Source organism: Vollenhovia emeryi, unplaced genomic scaffold (genome assembly GCF_000949405.1).
Source record: "Vollenhovia emeryi isolate VEMERY1.0 unplaced genomic scaffold, V.emery_V1.0 DF939128.1, whole genome shotgun sequence".
Lineage (NCBI taxonomy): Eukaryota > Metazoa > Arthropoda > Insecta > Hymenoptera > Formicidae > Vollenhovia > Vollenhovia emeryi.
Window position 1 is genome coordinate 405056 of NW_011967238.1, and position 20315 is coordinate 425370.

Genomic DNA, 20315 nt, shown 5'->3' on the forward strand with positions numbered 1-20315 from the left:
ATATTTTCTTTCTTAATCATTATTTAATCATTTATTAGTAGTATTTTATTTTAGTTTTTATTTATAAAGATGTTTCTAGGGGAAGGATTTATTTAATTTTATTTACTTAATATTTATTATAAATACAAATAAACTATTTCTCTATTAAAGTACATAGTAGATAGGAACAATCTGCTTGCGAGAAATATTACTTTAAGAAATAAAAGAAGAGTATTTCGGGATCAACTGAATTCATTTGCGCAATTAACAATTATATTTCAGTGATTAGATAAGAACTTAATTATTAAAAATCTCTTTACGACTTTAGGTGCATCGTGATAATGTTAATAAAATACTAACAATAAGTATTCTAAACTATCAGAAAGTATATTAAGAACACATTTTTAACTGATTTGTAGAAGATCTCTTCTACGTAAAAGTACGAGTAGTTTGAAAAACGAGCAAAAATAAAGGATTATTTTCAGAAATTAATCTTCAAATGCAAATAAATAGTAAAAGCATTTTTTCATTCTATTTCCAACGACTTAGATTTTAATAGACAAAATTTTAATCTAAGCATTAATTACACAGGTCTAACGTTGTAGAATTGAAAGAAAATTCTCCAAATTTAAAAAATATCTTTGGCTAAAGTATTAATAGATTTTGCACACCGTTAACATCGGATAGAGAAGCATTTCTTAGAATGAGACGCTTTTCTTTCTCTTCATAAACCTCCGCTTTATCGGCTGCATCGCGAGAGTCTCCAACGGATTGCCGATCTCGCTGGTATCAATCAGCGAGTTGATCCTGCGTTGTCTTCCTGTCTGAGCAGTGGGCTGAGCGGCATCCGGCTCGTCGACCGGCATCTTGGGCCACTTTATCAGGAAGGTTTTGGGCCTCGGCTTTTCCAGCTCAACATTCGCGATCTTGCGCGTTCTGTCAAGTCTCTGTGCCAACGACATCGTCTGCTCGTCGTCTGCACCCTGGTTGTCGAACTTGGTCGCGTGTCGCTGAAACACGATGTCGGCAGCCTCCAGTGTGCTCTTAGCTTTTTCTATCTCGGCGTTCAGATCGATCACGTCGAAGACGCGATCCTGCAAGAAAGTAATTCCATTAGATATGACCAAAAAATAAAATACCTAGTCAAAAATTCGTAGAACAGATATGATTTCGTCAATTGTTCGGATTACGTGCATTTATGTTATAAATTAGTATGTTTATCGATAGTTTGTATTTTTTATTTAATCTGATTTGATTTTTAATTGTCGGCTCGTTCTTTCGTTTAATTCCACCTGCATATCTCGCCGCTTGCGTCTCAATTCCGCCAAATCCTCCTCGAAAGCGGCGGCCGCACGTTCCTTGAAACGTCGCTGAGTGATTACGAAATCGTTCTCGTAAGGATCCTCCTGAATGGGTCGACCACGTCCGTCGAGCAAAAAGTCCAGCTCGTCGTAGTAGTCGTCGCGATTTCCCGACAGGTTACGAGAACCTATAAAATGTTAGTGGGGTTCTTATAAAATTATTATTGCTAAAATATTAATACAGTATAATCCCATTTTCTGCTGTACAATGTAACTCAATACAATGTAACTCTTCGAGAAAGCAAACTTTTCACAATAATTACGATAATTAGAAATTATTCGTTACAGTTATTTATTGTAACAATTTTTTATGAAAACTGTTTTCAATAAATAATTAAAATAAATTTATTTCAACGTAAAAGTGTAGTTTTGCAAAAACTTTACTAATATAAAAATATTATACATTCGACATATAGAAATATTCGTCGGTTCTATTAACTTTATGAAATAGATTCTTACCTGCAAATTCTCAACGCAGCGGAATCTCGTGCATGCAGAAAATGGACAGGGGAAACATCAAGATACGTAAGAGATGTAGATAATAAAGAAATATGTAACAAATAAAAAGGGAAATATGGAGAGATATGTGGTGTATACACTTGTGTTACTCGACTAGCTCCCAGAAAAGAGTTTTCTCAAACAAGATTTATTCATAAATAAGAAAGAAGAAATATACATTTATAGTAAATTCGAAAGTTTCGCCGTGTGTTTAAGAGTCTGCGTTATAAAGTTTCTCAATTTTTCTGAATGACAAAGAATAATTTTCTAAAAGGGGCTGAAACGTTTCGAGATGAATTTGACAAAATGCGGCATTGCATCTCTCTATATTGTCGCGTGGTAACAAGTTTTGCACGAGAATGATTTAAATATTAAAACGTAACATATTTGTTAGGAACAATTAACATTTAAGCTCTCTCGGCTCGCACTTGAGGAGCTGAGAAGCGAGAAATTATGCGAGAAATATTATCTGAAAATACGTTATATCTTGAGCAACACAGACTTTACATTCCCAGGTAGCCAAATCTGTTAGAACAGATTTCGTCAAATGCCCACTATTTATTTTGAAGGCAGAAAGACTGCAGAGTGCATACAGGAACTGATATAGTCAATATGTTGCCATCGTGTCAGCAGAAATACAACAAAATCTGCTCACATAACTCGACTTGTTCGGTTTCTGCCGACAATCAGTTGACAGCGTACGTTTTACAGACTCTGTCCCAAAACAAAAAGCCAAATGTGGACACAGATGGCTGTGGTTTTGGTGTGGGTTTCTGAAGAATCTGATGCCAATCTGCCAACATTTTACTGGCTGGGTTGTTAATTAAACGATTTAGCAAATTTTAGGACATCAATTTACTAGAAAATAATCTAAATATAAATAGAATTTCTAAAATTGACTTTTAATCGGAATCAGCTTGTGTAAAACAGAAATCTCACCTAATCTAATTCGCAATTGACAAAACTCATGTCGAATTTAGATCGTATTATTGTACCTGTTATAGTTTTCATGCTAAAAATTAGGGATTAAACGTATTTTCGAGAAAAACGTCTCGCATTAACATATTAATACATTTATAATAACAGGATTACGCGCAACAAATGTACGCGAATAGGTATTAACATCGTGAGCGTAAGCGTCGATATTGAATATTATCGGTAAAATTTATTAACAATTTGTTATTAATAAAATTTACCGGTAATTCATTGTCCACAACGCACTATAAAAGTCAATAGAATCGTCGTGCATTCGTCTCGCGAACAGATCAACGACGATATAATATCAATAGAATTATGCGACCGCCGTAAAAATGGCGATTGCCGAGTAACGGCGTATACATCGAAAATATTCTAAATTCTTATTCAAATACAATAGTGCCTTACAGCGATTTACAATCACTATATTACAGTGTAATCAAGAAAAACGGATAGCCAAAAGTAAAAATTAAATAAGAATTATTATAATATTGACTTTTTCTGATAATCAAATAATTTACTAGAAATATTAAAAGGATTTAATTTATAATTATATTGCCCTTATAATGAGCTGGTTAATGTAGCGATTTTGTTTGACTTAATTATTTCAAAGAAATGACAGAATTTAAGCGGTATATAAAATAAACAACTTAAATGTCTTAATAATACTTTTTAAGACAAAAGCGACACATTTAATTACTAGAAGTTTCTCCTGCTGTGAATTACAAAGATTCACGATCTTTCTAATTAAAAATAAAAATATGTCGAATTAAAATTGAATCTTTCTCGAAGTGTTCAGTATGTTTAACGGCTGTAAGACACCGTTGTGAGAATTAAAGTATTGGATCGTAAGATTCTCTAGAAGCTGACGTGCTTCTCCGCGCGTTCGGCGATGCGCACTTTCTTGCTGATAGCAGACTGTAATTGAACGACGTCGGCATCGGACGCGGCGGCAGTCTCGTTGACCAGAGCTCTGAGGGCTGCTGCCCTACGTTCCCTTTTGGCCTGTTTCTCGGCAAGCTCCTCCATCTCCGACTCGAGGTCCTGGAGGCGCGCTTTCGACTGCAGTGCCCGGCTGGCGGCAGCGCTGGTCTGCGCTAAGTCGTCGTCCTCGTTGAGAAGTTTGGACCACCTGGCGAACGCCGGCTGCTTGTTCTGCGCTAAGTCGTCAGCGCGCTCCATCTCGTCGAAGACTCTCGAGCGCCTCTTGAAGCTGCTGTCGACATCTTCGATCGCCGTTCTGGCGCTCTTCCTGGCGGTCACCGCGTTCTCCAAGAGATCGGCGTTCCTTCTGGACTGGCCCGCGACGTTCGCGGTTTCAAACTCGTCCTCGAGACCCATCGCCGCCACCCGAGCGCGAAAACGGCGTGTCGTCGCTGATACTTCGTCCGCAAACTCGTCGCCCAGCCTGCGACGCGCCGGTATACGTTGCCCACGGCTGTCGTAGACGGTGTCCTCGTCGTCGAAAGCTAGCTGAGGGTCGGTGAAGGGCGGTGGTTGGGAGGCGCGGATACGAGGGTCGAGGTCGAGGTCAAGGTCACGACCGAGGGAGCCAGTGCGGGGACCGGAGAGGTCGCGCGTGCCTGCAAAAACCGATATCAGAAAAGAGCGTTGATTTGTGCGAATAAGGATAGGAGACGACGATGACGATAGGCATGTCGTCGAGAAACGGCGCCGATCGAACAATTTTGCAACAATTTTGGGTGATAGGACGCTGATGAGAGATGGCAGTGGATGGATCAATTGATAAGAAAAAAAAACATGATGGAGAATCTCACGAGCTCGCAATTTAATTAATTAAGCAATTAAATTATTTTAAAATACTTGATCGACGTTTCACTGTCGCTAATATTAATATTATATGTATATTATACAAATTCGCAAAATACGTCGAGAAAAATGATCAAATTTGAATTATTTTAGCTTTATTTTAATTGTAAATTATAACCAGTGATGTTAAGGGAGAATTCAGAGAAAACAATATTTCGTTTAAGACGTCTTTATTTAAAATATCGTGTTTCACATTATGCGCTCATAGATATCATGGTATAAATCATTTGAATGTAATCTTAAGAAAAATTAAGGGTTCCACTTTCGACACTGGTTATAATTTAATCTATAAATTCCTAACAAAAATATAAATTAACGTTACAACAGCAGTATACAATTATGAAAGTCTACAAAATTGCACATTATCATAAATTATAATCGTTCAGATTTGTAATTATCGGAATCATTTCTTTAAATATGCAAAAATATTGAGGAAAAAATAGAAATTCTGCTACAGATTATGAATAGTGCATTAATTACGTCTATTTAACATATTTTATAAAATAATATTATCTACTTAATCTAAAATCAAAATTATGCCAAGTAAAATAAAGATTACCATTTTAAGAAACCACGATCGGTCTCGTCGGTTACATTTCGCGCTTCTCTACTTACAACGACTCGACATCGGCCGAGCAAACTTTACACCGCGGGTTGCACATATTTTTAGTGTCGTTTGATCAAAAATAAATTCGGATGCGCATCACATTAACAGCCTGGCACGTCTACAAAAACCTAGCCGGTGCGTTCGACTACGCTAACAAACTAGCAGTCGCACCCAACGTCAAGCGCAACATTCGCCCTCTCATCCTCCGCGTTTCGCACCAAGAACACATACAGGATGTCCCAGATAAATATGCAGCAGAAACCGGTAAGAGAAAAGGAGAATAAAAGAGATACATTCTTAACGACAGAACTCCAAAGATTACGACAATCGCGAAACAATTTTCGCTACAGGAAACAATTAATGGCAAATCAGAAGAAGAAATAAAGTAAAATTTTCTCGGACAGCGACACGCCGGTGTATTCGCTCCTGGGATACCCTGCACGCTCAGACGCTCTACTTATTTTATTTCTTGTCCTCGTCGCGGTCAACGATTTATCGATGCGATGTATTTTCATCTTTCGACTTTCTCTGTTCTTCTATTTCTATGCGGCCACGTAAATCTGTTCGTCTTCAACCGGGTGATCACTGTCAGCTTTATTGCGGGCGCGTTATTCAAGAGGACACGCAACACCTTTCATAAATCACCTCGCCGTGTCATCTGTGTCGATGTGAGGCGCGTGAGTGTGCATGCGTGTGGATAATCCGGGAATCAACGAAAGCAAAGTTTCTTTCGCGCGACGTGTCGAGGCCGGACAAAATGAGAAGCCCCCTCGAGAAGCTGGCGTGTTGCGATCTGTCGATCCTCGTCGATGATCGTCGCAGCAAGCACAACATACGTACGTCACACCAAGGCAAAGTCCCCGCGCAAAGTCAACGTGTACTTAGGAAACGTTTATTCAGCAAGATGATGATACATCAAATAGGAGAGACATAATTCAGAGACTAACTACACAGACGGCAGGCAAAACAGTAAAAGATCGATGCACGCAAGGATGACATCAAACTTCGATCGAACCGTTAGAATGTGAGGGCCTCATTCTCGCTGCGTACCAGGACCGCGAGCTTTAACTTTAGCAAAATCAAGAGGCCGACAAGACGGCTGACTATTCAGTTGGTTGAATCTCTTGCTGCGTTTCTCTTCCTCGCACAATTTTTCTAAATCTAAGTTTATAAAGTTTCGTCACGCAAGTGTGGATTAATTCTCGAATGATGCTCGGTTCAATTTATTACCGGACATTGCTGAATAATAACTATAGTATATACGTTACATGTTAAATCTTTGGGAGAATCCTAGTCTAAATATTTTACTGCGGTTACTATATTTCTCTGCGTATGCATACGTTTGGTATCACTTCTCCGTTAACATAAATAAATATTTAACAAATCCTGGGACAACGATTTTCCCGTTCACATCCTAATCTCGAGCTCCGCATCGCGGTCCCCCTCGTCACGTAATCGATCGAGGATCGCGATGCCGAATCGAACAAACACTTAACAATGCCTCGCTTCGAGGCAGATATCATGCGAGTCGTGGGAGTTGCATCAAAGGGATGAGGATCGGGATGAGGGGGAGAGGGGAAGGGGGACAAGAGTTTCTCTCAAGTATTTTTCATTTGCACAACGAATCTATTCAGCCCCGTCGACAATCTCTCGAGGAGGGTCTGGGAAGTCTTTTTACAACACTCCTTCAAAACCACTTTGGAAAACGACTGAACAGGTTACCGCTGTCGCTACGGCGCGCCGCGATCTCGTCGGCTAGTGAGTTTCTCGGTTCCGGGAACAACGGCCGCCCACTGTACTTCCGGTCTAGGTGGTCGACCATGGGCTTGTAATAGGACTCGCCCTTGTCGTAGTTGCTGCCGTAGATGAACGTGCGCGGCCTGCTAAGGATTGGCCTCGACATCTCGAGATTCGGCTGCCTCTCCCTGTTATCTGCAAATCAAACACATTCTGCACTCTGCGATCTTCCGCGAGGATCAGGAGATTGACATTTTCTTTCGGAGAAATGCGACGCACTTTCAAAACGATTGGGATTTTGCTCGATAAAAGGAACTCTCTGATGGTATTAAATAAATTTCCAAATTAACAGTACAGATTTATAAACTGCGTAAATTAAATCGTAATAAAGGAGGATAAACGGATACCCTAAGTTCTAATCTTAACGCTAAAACTAATTAATGATTAAATATATGGACGTATATTATGTATTTCTGAAAAAGAAAATGAAGAGGGAAAGGAAGCTAATTAATTTAATCATTTACATATGTCATTTAGATTATTGGGATTATAGGGTCATTTATAGACGTCATACTGTTCATCAGTTTGACGTAAATTCTGACGAAGATATGCGAAAAAAAACGTTTGATAGACGACATTGTGCTACCTGGGATATTGCAATCTAATATAGGAAAATGCATCATTATAAATTTAAATAATTAAAAAATTACAAACCAGTCGTTCAACTGCTGTGATAGGCCCAGTATTAAAATAATTATGAGGATTAGGAAGTAATGAAGTTACGGTTACAGTTACTTTTTCTTGGTAACTCTAATTTAACTTCGTTACTTTCTCTCCGTCTGTAACTGTAACTTAACTCAGTTACATTAATAGTTACTTTATACATATTTTAAACCTTTACAAATCGTATTAGGGCTTGCATTTGCGCATAAACGCTTTATCGACGCCTTAGAATTCAAATGCAGATTTCATATTTTTATTTTCGCTGCAAGAAAGTAACTGCAAAGTAACGATTCATTACTTTGTGAGTAGCTGTAACGCGTTACTTTTCAGAAATGGTAACTTGTAAGTGTAACTGATTACATTTTCAGCGAAAAAACTGCAACTAGATATTTTTATAAAGTAACTTTCCCAACTCTGTCATCAATTATTAGCAATGTTAAATGAAATAGGTATTGGTATTGTGATTCGTACAACGAGGGACTCTAATTCGGATATATGAGCGAACGTTTCGGTTATGTGCCACCCACGTGGGGAGCTAATAATGCTGAAAATTATTTCGCCAAACACGCGCGTGCGACACGTGGTGTTCCCCGACCTCGCTCCGTCCTCCACGTGGCTTCCAAGCGACGCGCTATGTCGCGCTAAGTAATAGAAGTCCGGTGGATTCTCTTTCCCTCTCTCTCTCTCTCTCTCTCTCTCTCTCTCTCTCTCTCTTTCTCAGTGGCGATTTTGTTCATCATCGTCGGCAAACTGGAGCGAGCGGCTGTACGTCGGTCAAAAATAACCCGCGTCTAATTTGGTGCCCGTGAACTGAACTGGCACGGCGCGTACGAGGCCCGGGCCGCAATCTCCGTGAACACGAGGCGTGAATCCCCGCGCGCGCGAACGCCCGCTCTCCCTTTCTTCAGGGCCGATTTCTACATCTGTGTACGCGCTCGGGACCGCAAACTCGCGTTTAGGTATCGCGTTTTCGGCCCCTGAAAGAAGATAGGCCACTCAAAGTGGCGCACAACTGCTCGCGATGGAATCAATTGATTCTCTCACTCGTCAATTTCTTTTGGCGTATGCCGTTCATTTATGAGTTAAACAATTGTTTCTTGTACTAATACGTGTTTAAGATGTATTTGCAGATGAAGCCGTGTTGTTAAAATAGTTGTCACCTTTTTTTATTAGAACTTCTTCGCTGATTTTTATATTTATAAGTGACGTAAATGGCAAACTAGCACGCAATAGCTTAAAATTGATTTAAAAACATTACATTTTTATCCAATTTAAATTGATTGTGTGAGGTATTATTCATGCAAGTTACTCGCCAATACGTTCGCAGAAATGATAGTCGCAACGTCGACGTTTATTGGGTAATAATTCAAATCTCCTTCTTGTCGCTTTCAATAACGTCGTTGTGTCGCAAAGATATCCTCAGCCTCGGATTGAAGATTAATGTCCGTCGACCCACCTACGTCTTTTGTTTCGAAATTATTTTTAAATCAAGAGACTGCGACCGAGACAAGAGATAAGTAGTACGTTACCGCGCGATAATTATACTTAATTTTACTAGTAAAATATATGGTAAAATTTCAAAAAACTCTCATAAAATTCTCCGAGACGCCATGTCGTCCCACGTTTACATGATTTTCCGGATAAATTTTAAGAGAAAATTCTCTCCGTGTAGTTCCGAGAAATTATGCAACGATATTTAATAGCAGAGTTAATTACAGCTAAAGATTGATTTGCAGATTTTCAAGGAAATTGAAAATTTAATTTTATAAAGGCATAATGAAGCTAAAGCTAGAAAAAGTTGTAAGCTGATCGACTTCACTTCCTTCGATGTTTAACACAACTTTTAAAAACCAAAATTATTATATCTTGAGTTCCGAATTCTGACATTTCGCGACGATTTCCCATGTTTCGCTTCAACATCCGCATCATGACACGACGAGAGCGATGGTGGTGCAACGCGTCAAGCGATGATGGAATTGTTTTGACAGTTAGTCCTTCTTGGAAAGACCAATTCTTAGACCGACGATTCGCTCGTCTATTACACGGACAACAAACGATGCGTTTTTCTTGGCCCGACCATGGATCATCGACACAAATATATTTAATGATAAAAGTTGTGCGAAATAAGCGGTCGCGCTGAAATTGCGCGCGACGCGTTGGAAATAAATTCACAGCTCGGAATAAACAGGGGCGAAATGACGTTTAGTACATCCTCTCGGCGGGATATGCGTTCTCGTCAAATCGCATATGTGCCAAAACGCGACAAACGATAGCTGGCTTCTTTCAATTAGATTGTCCGTTCGACTTAATTGGCCAGTACGTGTCTGGCGCGCATCCGTTTGAAAAGTAGCTATGATTTAGAGCGAATCGGTTCATTACCCAATCCTTCGCTGACGCATTCTTCGCACCTTACTATGCGCGATGTATAACCGCTGCTTTCGTACGTTTCAATTCATTCAAAAAGGACGCGTAAACGACGTATGCAAAAAGCGTCCCTTACGTGTCCAAATTGAATCAATATTATATTAAATTTATTTTATTCTATTTTATTTTACTTATCTTATTCTACGCGTTGAACATGGAAATATATACCTATCATTAATAATAATATTACTTATATGAAAATCCTCTTCCGGTGTCTACATCGATATTGAGTCAATAATGATTTTGACATCAGGACTTGGAATTGTCTTGTATATTATTAATTGTGTCAGTTTGATAATTTAATAAATAATATAAAACCCAGGTATTAGAATATTTAGACATTCATAATATATCTATTTCTTTTATCACAACAAGATCCTTTATTTTAAGATTTTATCACAATTTTTCGTTTAGATTTATTAAAAAATTAATAGCAGACAGTTTAAAATAAAAAATTGTAACGATAAAAGGAAATGCATATTAATTGAATACATTTCTATAGGAAAAATCAAGTAAAGAGGTTTACATCGACAGTGAATCAGCGACAAGTTAGACGCACGCGTGCCACACACAAATGCGGTAATAAGTTACGATGGATATAATGTCAACTGTTTTAGATTCTGACTCAGCAGATCCCCGCTAGATCCACGTTTCAAATTATTTAACGAATTCCGTTGGAACGGTCGACTTAAATAAATCGTGCAATTGCGTCGCGCTCTCATGTCAATTCGCGCGGAGTATCGGATGTCCGTGTGTATATCGAGATTCTCTGCCAGCAAACGAACATTTAGCACATGAATGAAAATTTAACGGTCTCGTAAAGAATCCCTTAATAGAATGCCTTCTCCACGGGCGATGCATCAGTCATTATTTCGTGGCGATGTAAACTTTTCTTTTACGAAGGCACAATTTTAGAGCACCCTCTAATTTTCCTTTAATCGTATTATCGATGTGTATACTCACTTTTATAATATTGAAATATTTTCCTGAAGTAATGGACCAATTAATTATACAATACAACATTGCCTCTCGCATCGTCGAAATGCAGAAGGCAACGACATTAACATAAATATATGAACGCTCATGAACATTTATTTACGCCTTATTTGCGTAAAGTAACAAACGAACGTTTGATTCCAAAATGACAGTAATATTAAACGAACGTGTTAGTGTGAAACGTACCCTTGGGAATATATACCTTAGAATTTTACTTAAAAGAAATAAGAAATATGAAATGTAAATTTCGACACTTTAAACTTTTATTTAGGGTAAACTTAAGACCTACTTTAATAATTGAAAAGAAAACTTTAAGAATTGTGAAGAGTATGTGGTATAATTTATAATACCGCGTGCGGATTTCTTCTTACGAGAAAGTGCTATGCCGCGCGGCGTCTAGCGGGAACTTGGACAGGCTTGGCTATCTAAAAATTACTTTAAGCGTCCAAAATTACTATAAAATTTCTTAAGTAAATTGTTAATTTCTTTAAGTAAGCTCTTAGACTTGAAAGATTACTTTTAAAAACTTTAATTTCATTTAAAGCAAATTTTCCCAAGGGTATAATCTCATATCAAACGAAGGATTTGGTCTAGCCGATTTCGCGACCTGCCACTTGCGACTGGACATGTTATTGTCGTTGATTTTTCGCTCGGAATAAACGTAGATTCGTGTAAATTTACGCGTTCTACGCGAGGGAGCTCGCGATAATACGAAATTGAATGTTTAGCCAGTGAAAACGGCGCTCGCGTTCGTTCTCTATCGTTGCGTAAGGCCGCCAAATTTAGCTGGTGGACGGCACTTAAAAACGGCGATATCGATTACAAAATAATCCCGGCCGCGCACAATCGACACCACAGTTTCACCACACAACGCGTAATAATGCAGTTAATTACGAATGCAATGTTAATTTTTTGTTTAACCTTCAATTTTTTAATCTTACATCACTGGCATTAATACGTGTTTCGGATTAATACGATGTCAAGTGGATTGAATAATTTCGATTAATAGGATTAATTACACTTTCCATTACATCACGAACATTATCCATACACTGAAAGAACAACGGGTCGCGAATGCGCGGGTAGATTAGAGTTAGCGAGCGTCCCATTCGCATAATATTGCATTTTACATTAATAATCGTTCAATTTTGTTATCACTTGCGGAATTAGAAATTCGTTGGTTGTTCAATTGTCAAACGATCAACAAATCATGCGTAAATAAGTTTCCACAGCGATGTATTAACGTTAATATCCATTGCCTTACTTATAGGATACCGAACTCTTTAAAAGTTAATTAGTGAATTATCACAGAAAATAGTCAATAGTCACTGATTTAAAGTTATAAGTATACCACTGCGATTTTCAGTGATAATTCCACTGATTGACTTTTAGAGAGAACAGATGACGCGACGGACAAATTGCGTTGATTAATAATTAATTTGCACGCTCCTTTGTAAAAATATTTTTATCATTAGAAATTAGTATCATAAAAAATTGATAATAATATTAAATAAAAATAAAAATATCGCTCAAGAAATGTGCGTTTATAAAAACGTATGTTCACGCTGCTACCAAATAAAAATTAATATCAAACGGTGGAGCAGTCATTTTATTGCAAAACGAAACGTATCTCAATGTTTAGAAGATGGATAATGTTAATGATAATTAAAAGTAGTATAATTAATTTGATTACATTCGCGTGAGTGTCATACGTAGAGGCACTGTTAGAGAAGAGCGCGTTTAGCATATATGTAGACGTGAGTAAATAAGTGCGATTTAATTGCGCGGGGCAATCGCATGATTACGATTTCGTAATCACGATTATAACAGACGACGTCTTTCAGCACTGCATTAACGATGCCAACATCGATTAGGAAATGGCGTACGATGTTAATTTCATTCACAATGCGAATGATATATCCCACCGTTGCGTCATGACTGAATGCGATAAAATATATGTATTAGTTAATTAGAGCACCTCGTTGTAACACTCTCCCCCCAGGGAGGATTCTTCAAACTCGACTCGAGGGTGTACAAGACATTTCACTGGGAATATCGAGCTTGCACATTTCCAAATTTATTTCAAAACACGAAAATATGACGTGAAAAAAATCCTTTGAAGAGATCGCGAGGCAATTTTTAAGACTTAAATTAATTTCATCTACGACAAATGCAAAACTTTTTCCATCCTCGCTTCTGAGGAACTTTGGTTCGATAAAACATCTCGCGCAAAAATCAAAATGATGATACATGTTAAAAAAATCGCCACGTATTCGCCGAGAATAACAATTATTATGAGATATTATAAGAATTGTTACAAGAAGATTCTTGTTTTCAGTGTAAAATACTACGACAGCGGTACGAAATTGACACAGAAATATATGAAAAATATCCAAGAATAGATGTTCGCGATGAGATCTATGCCCGCGCACTGTCGGCGATCTGCACACGTGTTGTAATCGATCGCGAACGATCTCCTTGTCGTGGAAAATGAGAACGCGGCGCGGAAATCAGGTCGCTCTTACCTAAAAACGATCGTTACGAGATGTTATCCCCCGGGATGCTGTTTCCTCGGAAGTAGCGACGTGACTCCCACGGTCGTCTCGACGCCCGAATTATTTCCCACTCTTCGCGTTCGCTCTATCCCTACTCATCTACCTCCCGGTGCTTCCACGGCGACCGTGCAGCACAGTGGTTCCAATTCCTTCGAAAGCAGGCCAAAATCTCGTTCTCCAATTGTCTTATGGTCGGGACAAGTTCCTGAAAATAGCAACGATAGAGAATAACTTGTACAGTAAAAGAAATATTACGACACATGCTCTTTTTTAACTATTATGCGAATTATTTTAATTATTACACGAATGTGATCATTTCTAAACGAAATTCCTTAAAAAATTGGTATAAATAATTTTGAAGCTTTATTAGAATACTTATGATCTTTCACTCTTGTGCAATATTGAATTTCTCATGGTAAAATCGATATATACCAAGTGCCGGATGCCCGTCGCCGGCATCCGTCGTCGGCATGGCAACTTCGTCGGGCCGAGACGGCACAACAAATTGAACAAATATGAATTGCGCCCAAGGTGGCCGCAATTGTCTGACGCTGATCGCAATTTTTTGCGCTACCCTCGCGAGTGCATTCCACGCGAACAATGATGTGCTTGAGTACCGGGGTCCAAGCGCGTGCAAACACGACGAGTACTTCGACGCCGCCTCCCTTTTGTGTTTGCGATGCAACGCCAGCCGAAATCTCGTGCCGGCCGCTGACCGTGGGTTCGCGAGTTCATGTTATTCGTTTGCCATTCGATTTGTCTCGCTCGTTCTGCATTCACGTGTGTTTTCCGCAGGCCTGCGATGTCAGTGCGACGAGTTCAGTGGGACGATCGGTTTCGAGAACGGCAACCCGCTTTGCGCCGCTTGCGGTACCAACATGACCGCGACCGCCGATGGAAAGGATTGCGTCCAGCGTCCGAATGCAACATGCAAATGCTCCTCGAACCAAATAAGACGTAATCCCAATTAATGTTGTTAGCTGTCAGTTTAATTCGCCCCGAGTTTATTTCAAAATTATGCAATAACTTTTTACAAAATGCTAAATTATTATATTTTCAGCTGTTTACTTATTAAATTTTATTAGCAAAAGAGCTTCGAATATTCTTTACAAAATACTACTATTCTCTGCAATTCCTTTTCCATTTAATTTCTAAAAACAAATTAAGACTGCGGTGCAATTTTACAGGAGAAAGATACTTTCTTTGCCCTTTTAAATGAAATGTATCATATAATGTTTTACCCTTGCTTGCAGTGGATAGAAATATAAATGGCGCACTGCTGGATGCTGTGCTCTGCGTAACGTGCATCCAGGGCACGTATCCTTCTTCCGATTGCTCCAAATGCCTGCCGTGCACCGGCCGCGAGTACAGCGGTCACGTGAATTGCGTGTGTCCGAGCGCGACGCATGTGAGACTACGAAATTATTGTCTGCACAAAGACGACGTCGCCGACTGGCCGGACATCAGAAGCACGTACCTGATCAAGTTCCACAGCGGGCACGTCGACAGTTATTACCTGAGAAGCGAACTGCAAGTCGCGGTGCATCTCTGTAAGGTATACGTTGCGCACAAAGATCTTGTGGACTTTCTGAAAAGCGCGGAAAGGAGAAATGGCAACGATTACAATGACTTATTAAAATGTAACAGTAATTGTAACTCATAAAACCTCTGTGCTTAACAACTGTTAGAGAAAAGACAGGATGGCGTGCGAGCATTTGTCGAACATATGTGCCCTGACTCTGTACAGCGACGGTATTGCTTGTATGCTTTTTATGCATACGCCCATGGCACCCGTGTGGTTGTTTTACAATAAACAAGATGCAGCGACGGTGGTGAACAACACGAGGATATCCGAGAGATACAGCCTCAGGAAAGGAGATAATGTATGGTATAGATGTCTGGAATCATTGTAAAAATTAGAGAATTATCACGAAATAATTATCTTTGAAACGCATAATTATAATTCACATTCTTAGTTTTTTTATTATTGTTTTAATTATATTAACTAGTTTTATTTATTTTATTATTTTTATTATCAATTAGTGAATTTAAAGTTTAACAAGTGGATAAATTTAAAATTCAAAACAAGAAGAAAATATAAATGTCGAACGTCTTCTTTAATTTGTTGTAACTCGGAGAATTCATATATAAAGATCTACATTTATATAACATTTCGTTTTCGTTTTGAATTCTAGATAAATATGCAAATAGTTTAAAATGCAATTGAAAACAAAAGAATACGTACATTTCTAGAATACTATCCTCGATTTCACGATCGCGAGATTCGCATTGAACGGCAAATTTCTGTCCATCGGCAGGCCGGCTTTGCCCTGTCAGTTTCTGAGAAACGTGAGGTTCGGTGTAAATTTCAGCAAAAAGTGTAAAATCACTGCCGCTGAATTGTTCAACGCACAAGTAGAATTACTGTCTCCTTATTTAACGTTTAGAGAGGACAATAAATCGTTTATACATGCTTTACCCGTGATTGTTAAGTCGCCAGATCAGGTAAGATTTCGATAACTATAACAAAAAAAATTATGCTAAATTTATACGATACATTTCTCTTTGTTCTGTAGAACATTAAGAAAATTTCGCATCAACAATTGGTGCGAAAGTTCTTTCTGGCCGACAATAAAAGTGGTTTCAAAGCGTTGCCAGCGTTTATGTACAGTGGATTTATGAGAGCGCCAGAGCTTTCCGTGCTTCGTTATATGAAATCTTTATTTATTTTGTAAGTCACTGGTAATCTCCGTTATAAATCCTCTTGCGAGTGATCGACACGATAATTCTATTTCCAGAGTAAACGTCCAGAACGGAAAAGACCACGGCAAAATCTTTGCGCCTATTCTGATCGTGGAGTACGACGAACTAACGAATCAAGATCTCCTCGACAACTCCGAAGTCACAATAAATTATAAAGTTGCATTTGTATTGAAGGATAACGATATAGACTACAATGTTCAGGTAAAAATCCGAACGACGGAATTTTCAATTTCTCTCAAATACTAAAAATATATATGTTTTTAGATAACAATCGGAGTATTTACGGGATTAGCATTGATATTCTCAAGTGTCAAGGCGTGGAGTTATTATAAACGTAATCACAACGGCAATCTTGGCGTAGCCGTCTTATTGTGGTTCCTGGTGTACGCTATGGGTGCGATTGGAAATGCGATTACGTTTGTGTGCATCAGTACGTGCATGTATCTGTTCGTCTTTTATAAAGGACAAACTGTACCATACATTCTTCTGCCCGATGAGGATAGCGAAGAAAACATCCGAACGTACATTATTGTAGCATTTAGCTTTAAAGTAAGTAAAGCAATGTGATGACGTTTTATCTGAAATTAACAGAGGCATGTTAACGATTCCAATGTGCTGCGTATAATAGTACTTGATAAAATTTGTAGCATCTTAAAATTGTTTCCTTCATTTAGGTTGCAGAAATGATAGGATTCATCTATCAGCATTGGAGCTTGAGCGTGTTTTTCATCGACTGGGAACAACCGAGGATGATACAGGATCAACCGAAGTATGATTCTCCACATACTTCTTTACGAAAATTATATTCCAACCGATTTCCGAAGGGTAAATCTGCGAGAGTCACTTCGGACGTCATCGCGTCCAAGCGAAGGAGATCGCACAAAACGAATAGGAACACAAGCCCCAGTGAACTGTCCAAGTCTTCCTCGATTGAAAAATACACGCCGGACTTCTCTTCCGTCTGTTCGATCGCGAGATCGCCTTTGCAGGAGGCAACCGAGCGCAGCTACACGCACGATTTTCCGATCAGCATTTGGAGAACTTATTTCATTGCGAACGAATGGTGCAAACTGCAAACTAGAAGAAGAATAAATATAGCATTGCAATCGATTTACACTCTGTGTATCTTACAGGCGAGTTGCGACATAAAAAAGAAATTTAATTTTATCCGCAGCAGAAGAAGTTCGAATAATCATCTTCGTATCTATTTAGATATTTAATTTGGAATCCTGGATGCTGGCGATACCGGAATCAACCGCGGATAGATCACCCGAAGCGGAGAACAATTTTACGTTGCAATGTGCGATCTGCACGTTTGTGTATATATTCGTATATCTCATACAATGGTTGCTCCGCTTAATGTTTTACGAGAGATACATTAGAAACAGGCTGCAGAAGTTTGTAGATTTATGCTCGATCGCAAACATCAGTGTGTTCATTTTGGCGCACAATTATTACGGCTTTTACATCCATGGAAGGTAATTTTTCAAGCGCACCCCGAGAGGTGAAAGATGTAATTAACAATGCTGCTCTTGACAGATCAGTACATGGATTTGCGGATACTGATCTTCCTACTCTGATAAACGACTTGAAAAAGGAAGAAGACAATTTGTGCGCGCACAGAGGCCTTGTACCCGGCACGACCGACCAGACTTTTATATTATCATTGACCCAATCATTCAAAACGTTGTACGACGAGCTGATGAGACAAAAGAACAATGTACGTATGAAATTGTTCATACAAAGCACCGTTAAAAATATTTCGTTTATCTTCATGTGCCTACAAAAAAAGGAAAACTTAAATGTTATTATTATTTCTGTAAAAAGGGTATTATGCATTTTGAAAGTAATTACTGTAATAATTTACACAGGGAGGCATAGGAATTTTAAAAGGAAATGACACACCTTCTAGAAATTGGAAACAGTTATTTGAAACTAAGTCGAAAGTTAAGCTCTTTCTGATGCAATTCCTGGATCATTGCTCGGAAAATGAAGATTATATAATCAAGGAGCAGCACATATTCGAGAAACTGTGGGACGTCTTTTTTGTAGATGCCAAAGACAAATCCGTCTTTTATATTGGTATTGTCACAAAATTGCAAAGATTCTTTTAGTGATCACATATTAGACCGATCGTCGTTTCAACGAGTCTAATTTTATTTTTGCAGACAACAATTATTCCTTCAACAAAGTGGTGCTTCACGGAAACGAATGGCTATTGGCGACGTTCGAGATCACCATATTCGTCTTCTTTTTGGCGCTGTATAACTCTTACATTTTCGCCCGTATAGCGACAGTTGGCATATCGCAATTATTCTTAACAATCATTCGATGTAACGTTATGAGAAATCTCTGCAACAAATCGTTACTGGACAAGAGATTTCTGATGTAACCGCAAAGATCAAACGTATAACAGTAGTCAATTAAACATCAAGATACATTAGTTGCTACTTTTGTAATTTATTTTCGTAGCTTATCTCTCTCTGGATACCTTTACAATCTACTATTTCCAACTTCCTTATGCCACGTTAATATCTAAAGCGAACATTAATGGTGATCATCTTCATGATGATGTCCATGACCAGAGTAATCAATCCCAAAGTATTTTTCGACGGCTATGGTTATCAGGAACGCTGGCACAGCAAATCGCCAGCCTCTGATTATGACTGAAAAGCCGCGCATAAACGATGACTCGCCGGGCTTCCTAACGGCCGTGTAGCGCCACACCTGATTTCTCAGCCATGGATCCCTTAGTCCCTTCTTGGCTAACTGCTCTTGAACGCGTTTCAGTTCCGGCACATCGTCCACTTTATAAATATCAGGACTGGGTATTGGGTACGGTGGACCCTTATGATGCTCATGACCTCCCATCTGCAAAGAATATAAATCACATTCATTACTTTCCGTTTCATTACATGTGCAGCTAAGAATAATTACTGGGTCTGTACTTTTTAACTAAACTGGCTGCACTAGTCGAGTTCATTTTTCTTCCCCCGCATTGGAAAGAGGAAGATAAACTCTGAACTAGTGCAGCCAGTTCAGCTGTAAATAACAGTCCTTATCTATCAATTAAGGGACGCCTGAGCACGACGGCTCTTGTAATGTTGTGTCTTAGGTCCTTGTCTTAAAGTAACGCACAATAACTGCCTTGCGTCTTAAGAGTACAAGACAGTCATTCTGCCCAGGTTTTAATAGTAATCGTGCTGAACATTGTAAAAATTCCAGCACTAACACGACACTTTTTATGATATTACCCTACTCAAGAATGGTACATTTTGTTTCTGATTACATGGTTTACGTGGTGGATAACAATTTTTGTAGCAATAAACTGTTCAATAATCACGTTTCATTTGTAATTACACGCATCAGTTACAGTAGAGGTTAGCCTCTGTGATCCTAGGAGTAAAACTATATCTAAACAGACCATTGATCTAACAATAAGATTAAAACTACGTCTACAGCGGAAAATGTTTCACGATGTTATTATCGAGAGATATTTCTTGCCACGTACACTGTAAGAGCGTAACTGTTTGTTAACTTAAGCTTATGTAATTTATCTCCTTTGGATGCCTCTGGGGCAACCAGGGATAACCGAACTGACTAAATCCCAGGACGGTAAACATTAGGGCGCTTCTACGCCATGTTCGATAAAACTAATTCCCACCGAGTCAACTTAAAGCAACTTAAGTCTCACTGAAGTTGTAAAGTAATAATTAATTATGTGTTTTTAAAATTAAAGTGTTTTACAGATACTACGGTAATACTGACGAAGAGTCTCTTCCTCGCCGTTTTCAATTTGCAGCTGTTCCGTAAAAGCTGCAAGTTGCTGGGCGACGCATTTCTCAGGGGACTAGAACTTGAATCAAG

The 20315-nt window shown here is 38.8% G+C and overlaps 3 protein-coding genes across 7 annotated transcripts; 1 reads left to right on the plus strand and 2 right to left on the minus strand.

The window, feature by feature from the left end:
- Positions 1 to 96: 96 nt before the first annotated feature.
- On the minus strand, positions 97 to 14372 carry LOC105568522. 2 transcript variants are annotated; one of them, XM_012024252.1, is made up of 5 exons: positions 14303 to 14372; positions 13656 to 13890; positions 6973 to 7182; positions 1272 to 1468; positions 97 to 1073 (listed from the first exon to the last, which is right to left on the minus strand). In XM_012024252.1, the coding sequence occupies exons 3-5, from the start codon at positions 7151 to 7153 to the stop codon at positions 678 to 680; spliced, it is 774 nt and encodes a 257-aa protein (XP_011879642.1). In that variant the 5' UTR covers positions 7154 to 7182; positions 13656 to 13890; positions 14303 to 14372; the 3' UTR covers positions 97 to 677. The 2 variants fall into 2 exon arrangements, with proteins under 2 accessions (XP_011879642.1, XP_011879641.1); XM_012024251.1 differs by lacking the exons at positions 97 to 1073; positions 1272 to 1468; positions 14303 to 14372 and adding an exon at positions 1958 to 4396 and having other exon boundaries at positions 13656 to 13868.
- Positions 14121 to 18896, plus strand: LOC105568520 (meckelin). 2 transcript variants are annotated; one of them, XM_012024249.1, is made up of 13 exons: positions 14121 to 14402; positions 14481 to 14642; positions 14939 to 15240; positions 15374 to 15568; positions 15939 to 16190; positions 16262 to 16416; positions 16484 to 16649; positions 16713 to 16997; positions 17123 to 17581; positions 17661 to 17926; positions 17988 to 18168; positions 18320 to 18530; positions 18617 to 18896. In XM_012024249.1, the coding sequence occupies exons 1-13, from the start codon at positions 14201 to 14203 to the stop codon at positions 18838 to 18840; spliced, it is 3060 nt and encodes a 1019-aa protein (XP_011879639.1). In that variant the 5' UTR covers positions 14121 to 14200; the 3' UTR covers positions 18841 to 18896. The 2 variants fall into 2 exon arrangements, with proteins under 2 accessions (XP_011879639.1, XP_011879640.1); XM_012024250.1 differs by having other exon boundaries at positions 14199 to 14406.
- LOC105568519 (NADH dehydrogenase [ubiquinone] 1 beta subcomplex subunit 3) lies at positions 18891 to 20059 on the minus strand. 3 transcript variants are annotated; one of them, XM_012024247.1, is made up of 2 exons: positions 19960 to 20059; positions 18891 to 19319 (listed from the first exon to the last, which is right to left on the minus strand). In XM_012024247.1, exon 2 carries the CDS (start codon positions 19317 to 19319, stop codon positions 18996 to 18998), a length of 324 nt encoding a protein of 107 aa, XP_011879637.1. In that variant the 5' UTR covers positions 19960 to 20059; the 3' UTR covers positions 18891 to 18995. The 3 variants fall into 3 exon arrangements, with proteins under 3 accessions (XP_011879637.1, XP_011879636.1, XP_011879638.1); XM_012024246.1 differs by lacking the exon at positions 19960 to 20059 and adding an exon at positions 19809 to 19946; XM_012024248.1 differs by lacking the exon at positions 19960 to 20059 and adding an exon at positions 19792 to 19946.
- Between the last annotated feature and the right edge of the window lie 256 nt (positions 20060 to 20315).

Coding starts and splice junctions, on each gene's coding strand:
- LOC105568522 (XM_012024251.1), bottom strand. CDS start 7,153: ATGTCGAGGCCAATCCTTAGCAGGCCGCGCACGTTCATCTACGGCAGC. Junction 4,397..6,972: donor GGCGCGCCGTAGCGACAGCG/GTAACCTGTTCA, acceptor CGGTTTTTGCAG/GCACGCGCGACCTCTCCGGT.
- LOC105568520 (XM_012024249.1), top strand. CDS start 14,201: ATGAATTGCGCCCAAGGTGGCCGCAATTGTCTGACGCTGATCGCAATT. Junction 16,650..16,712: donor ATATAGACTACAATGTTCAG/GTAAAAATCCGA, acceptor ATATGTTTTTAG/ATAACAATCGGAGTATTTAC. Junction 17,582..17,660: donor ACACTCTGTGTATCTTACAG/GCGAGTTGCGAC, acceptor GTATCTATTTAG/ATATTTAATTTGGAATCCTG.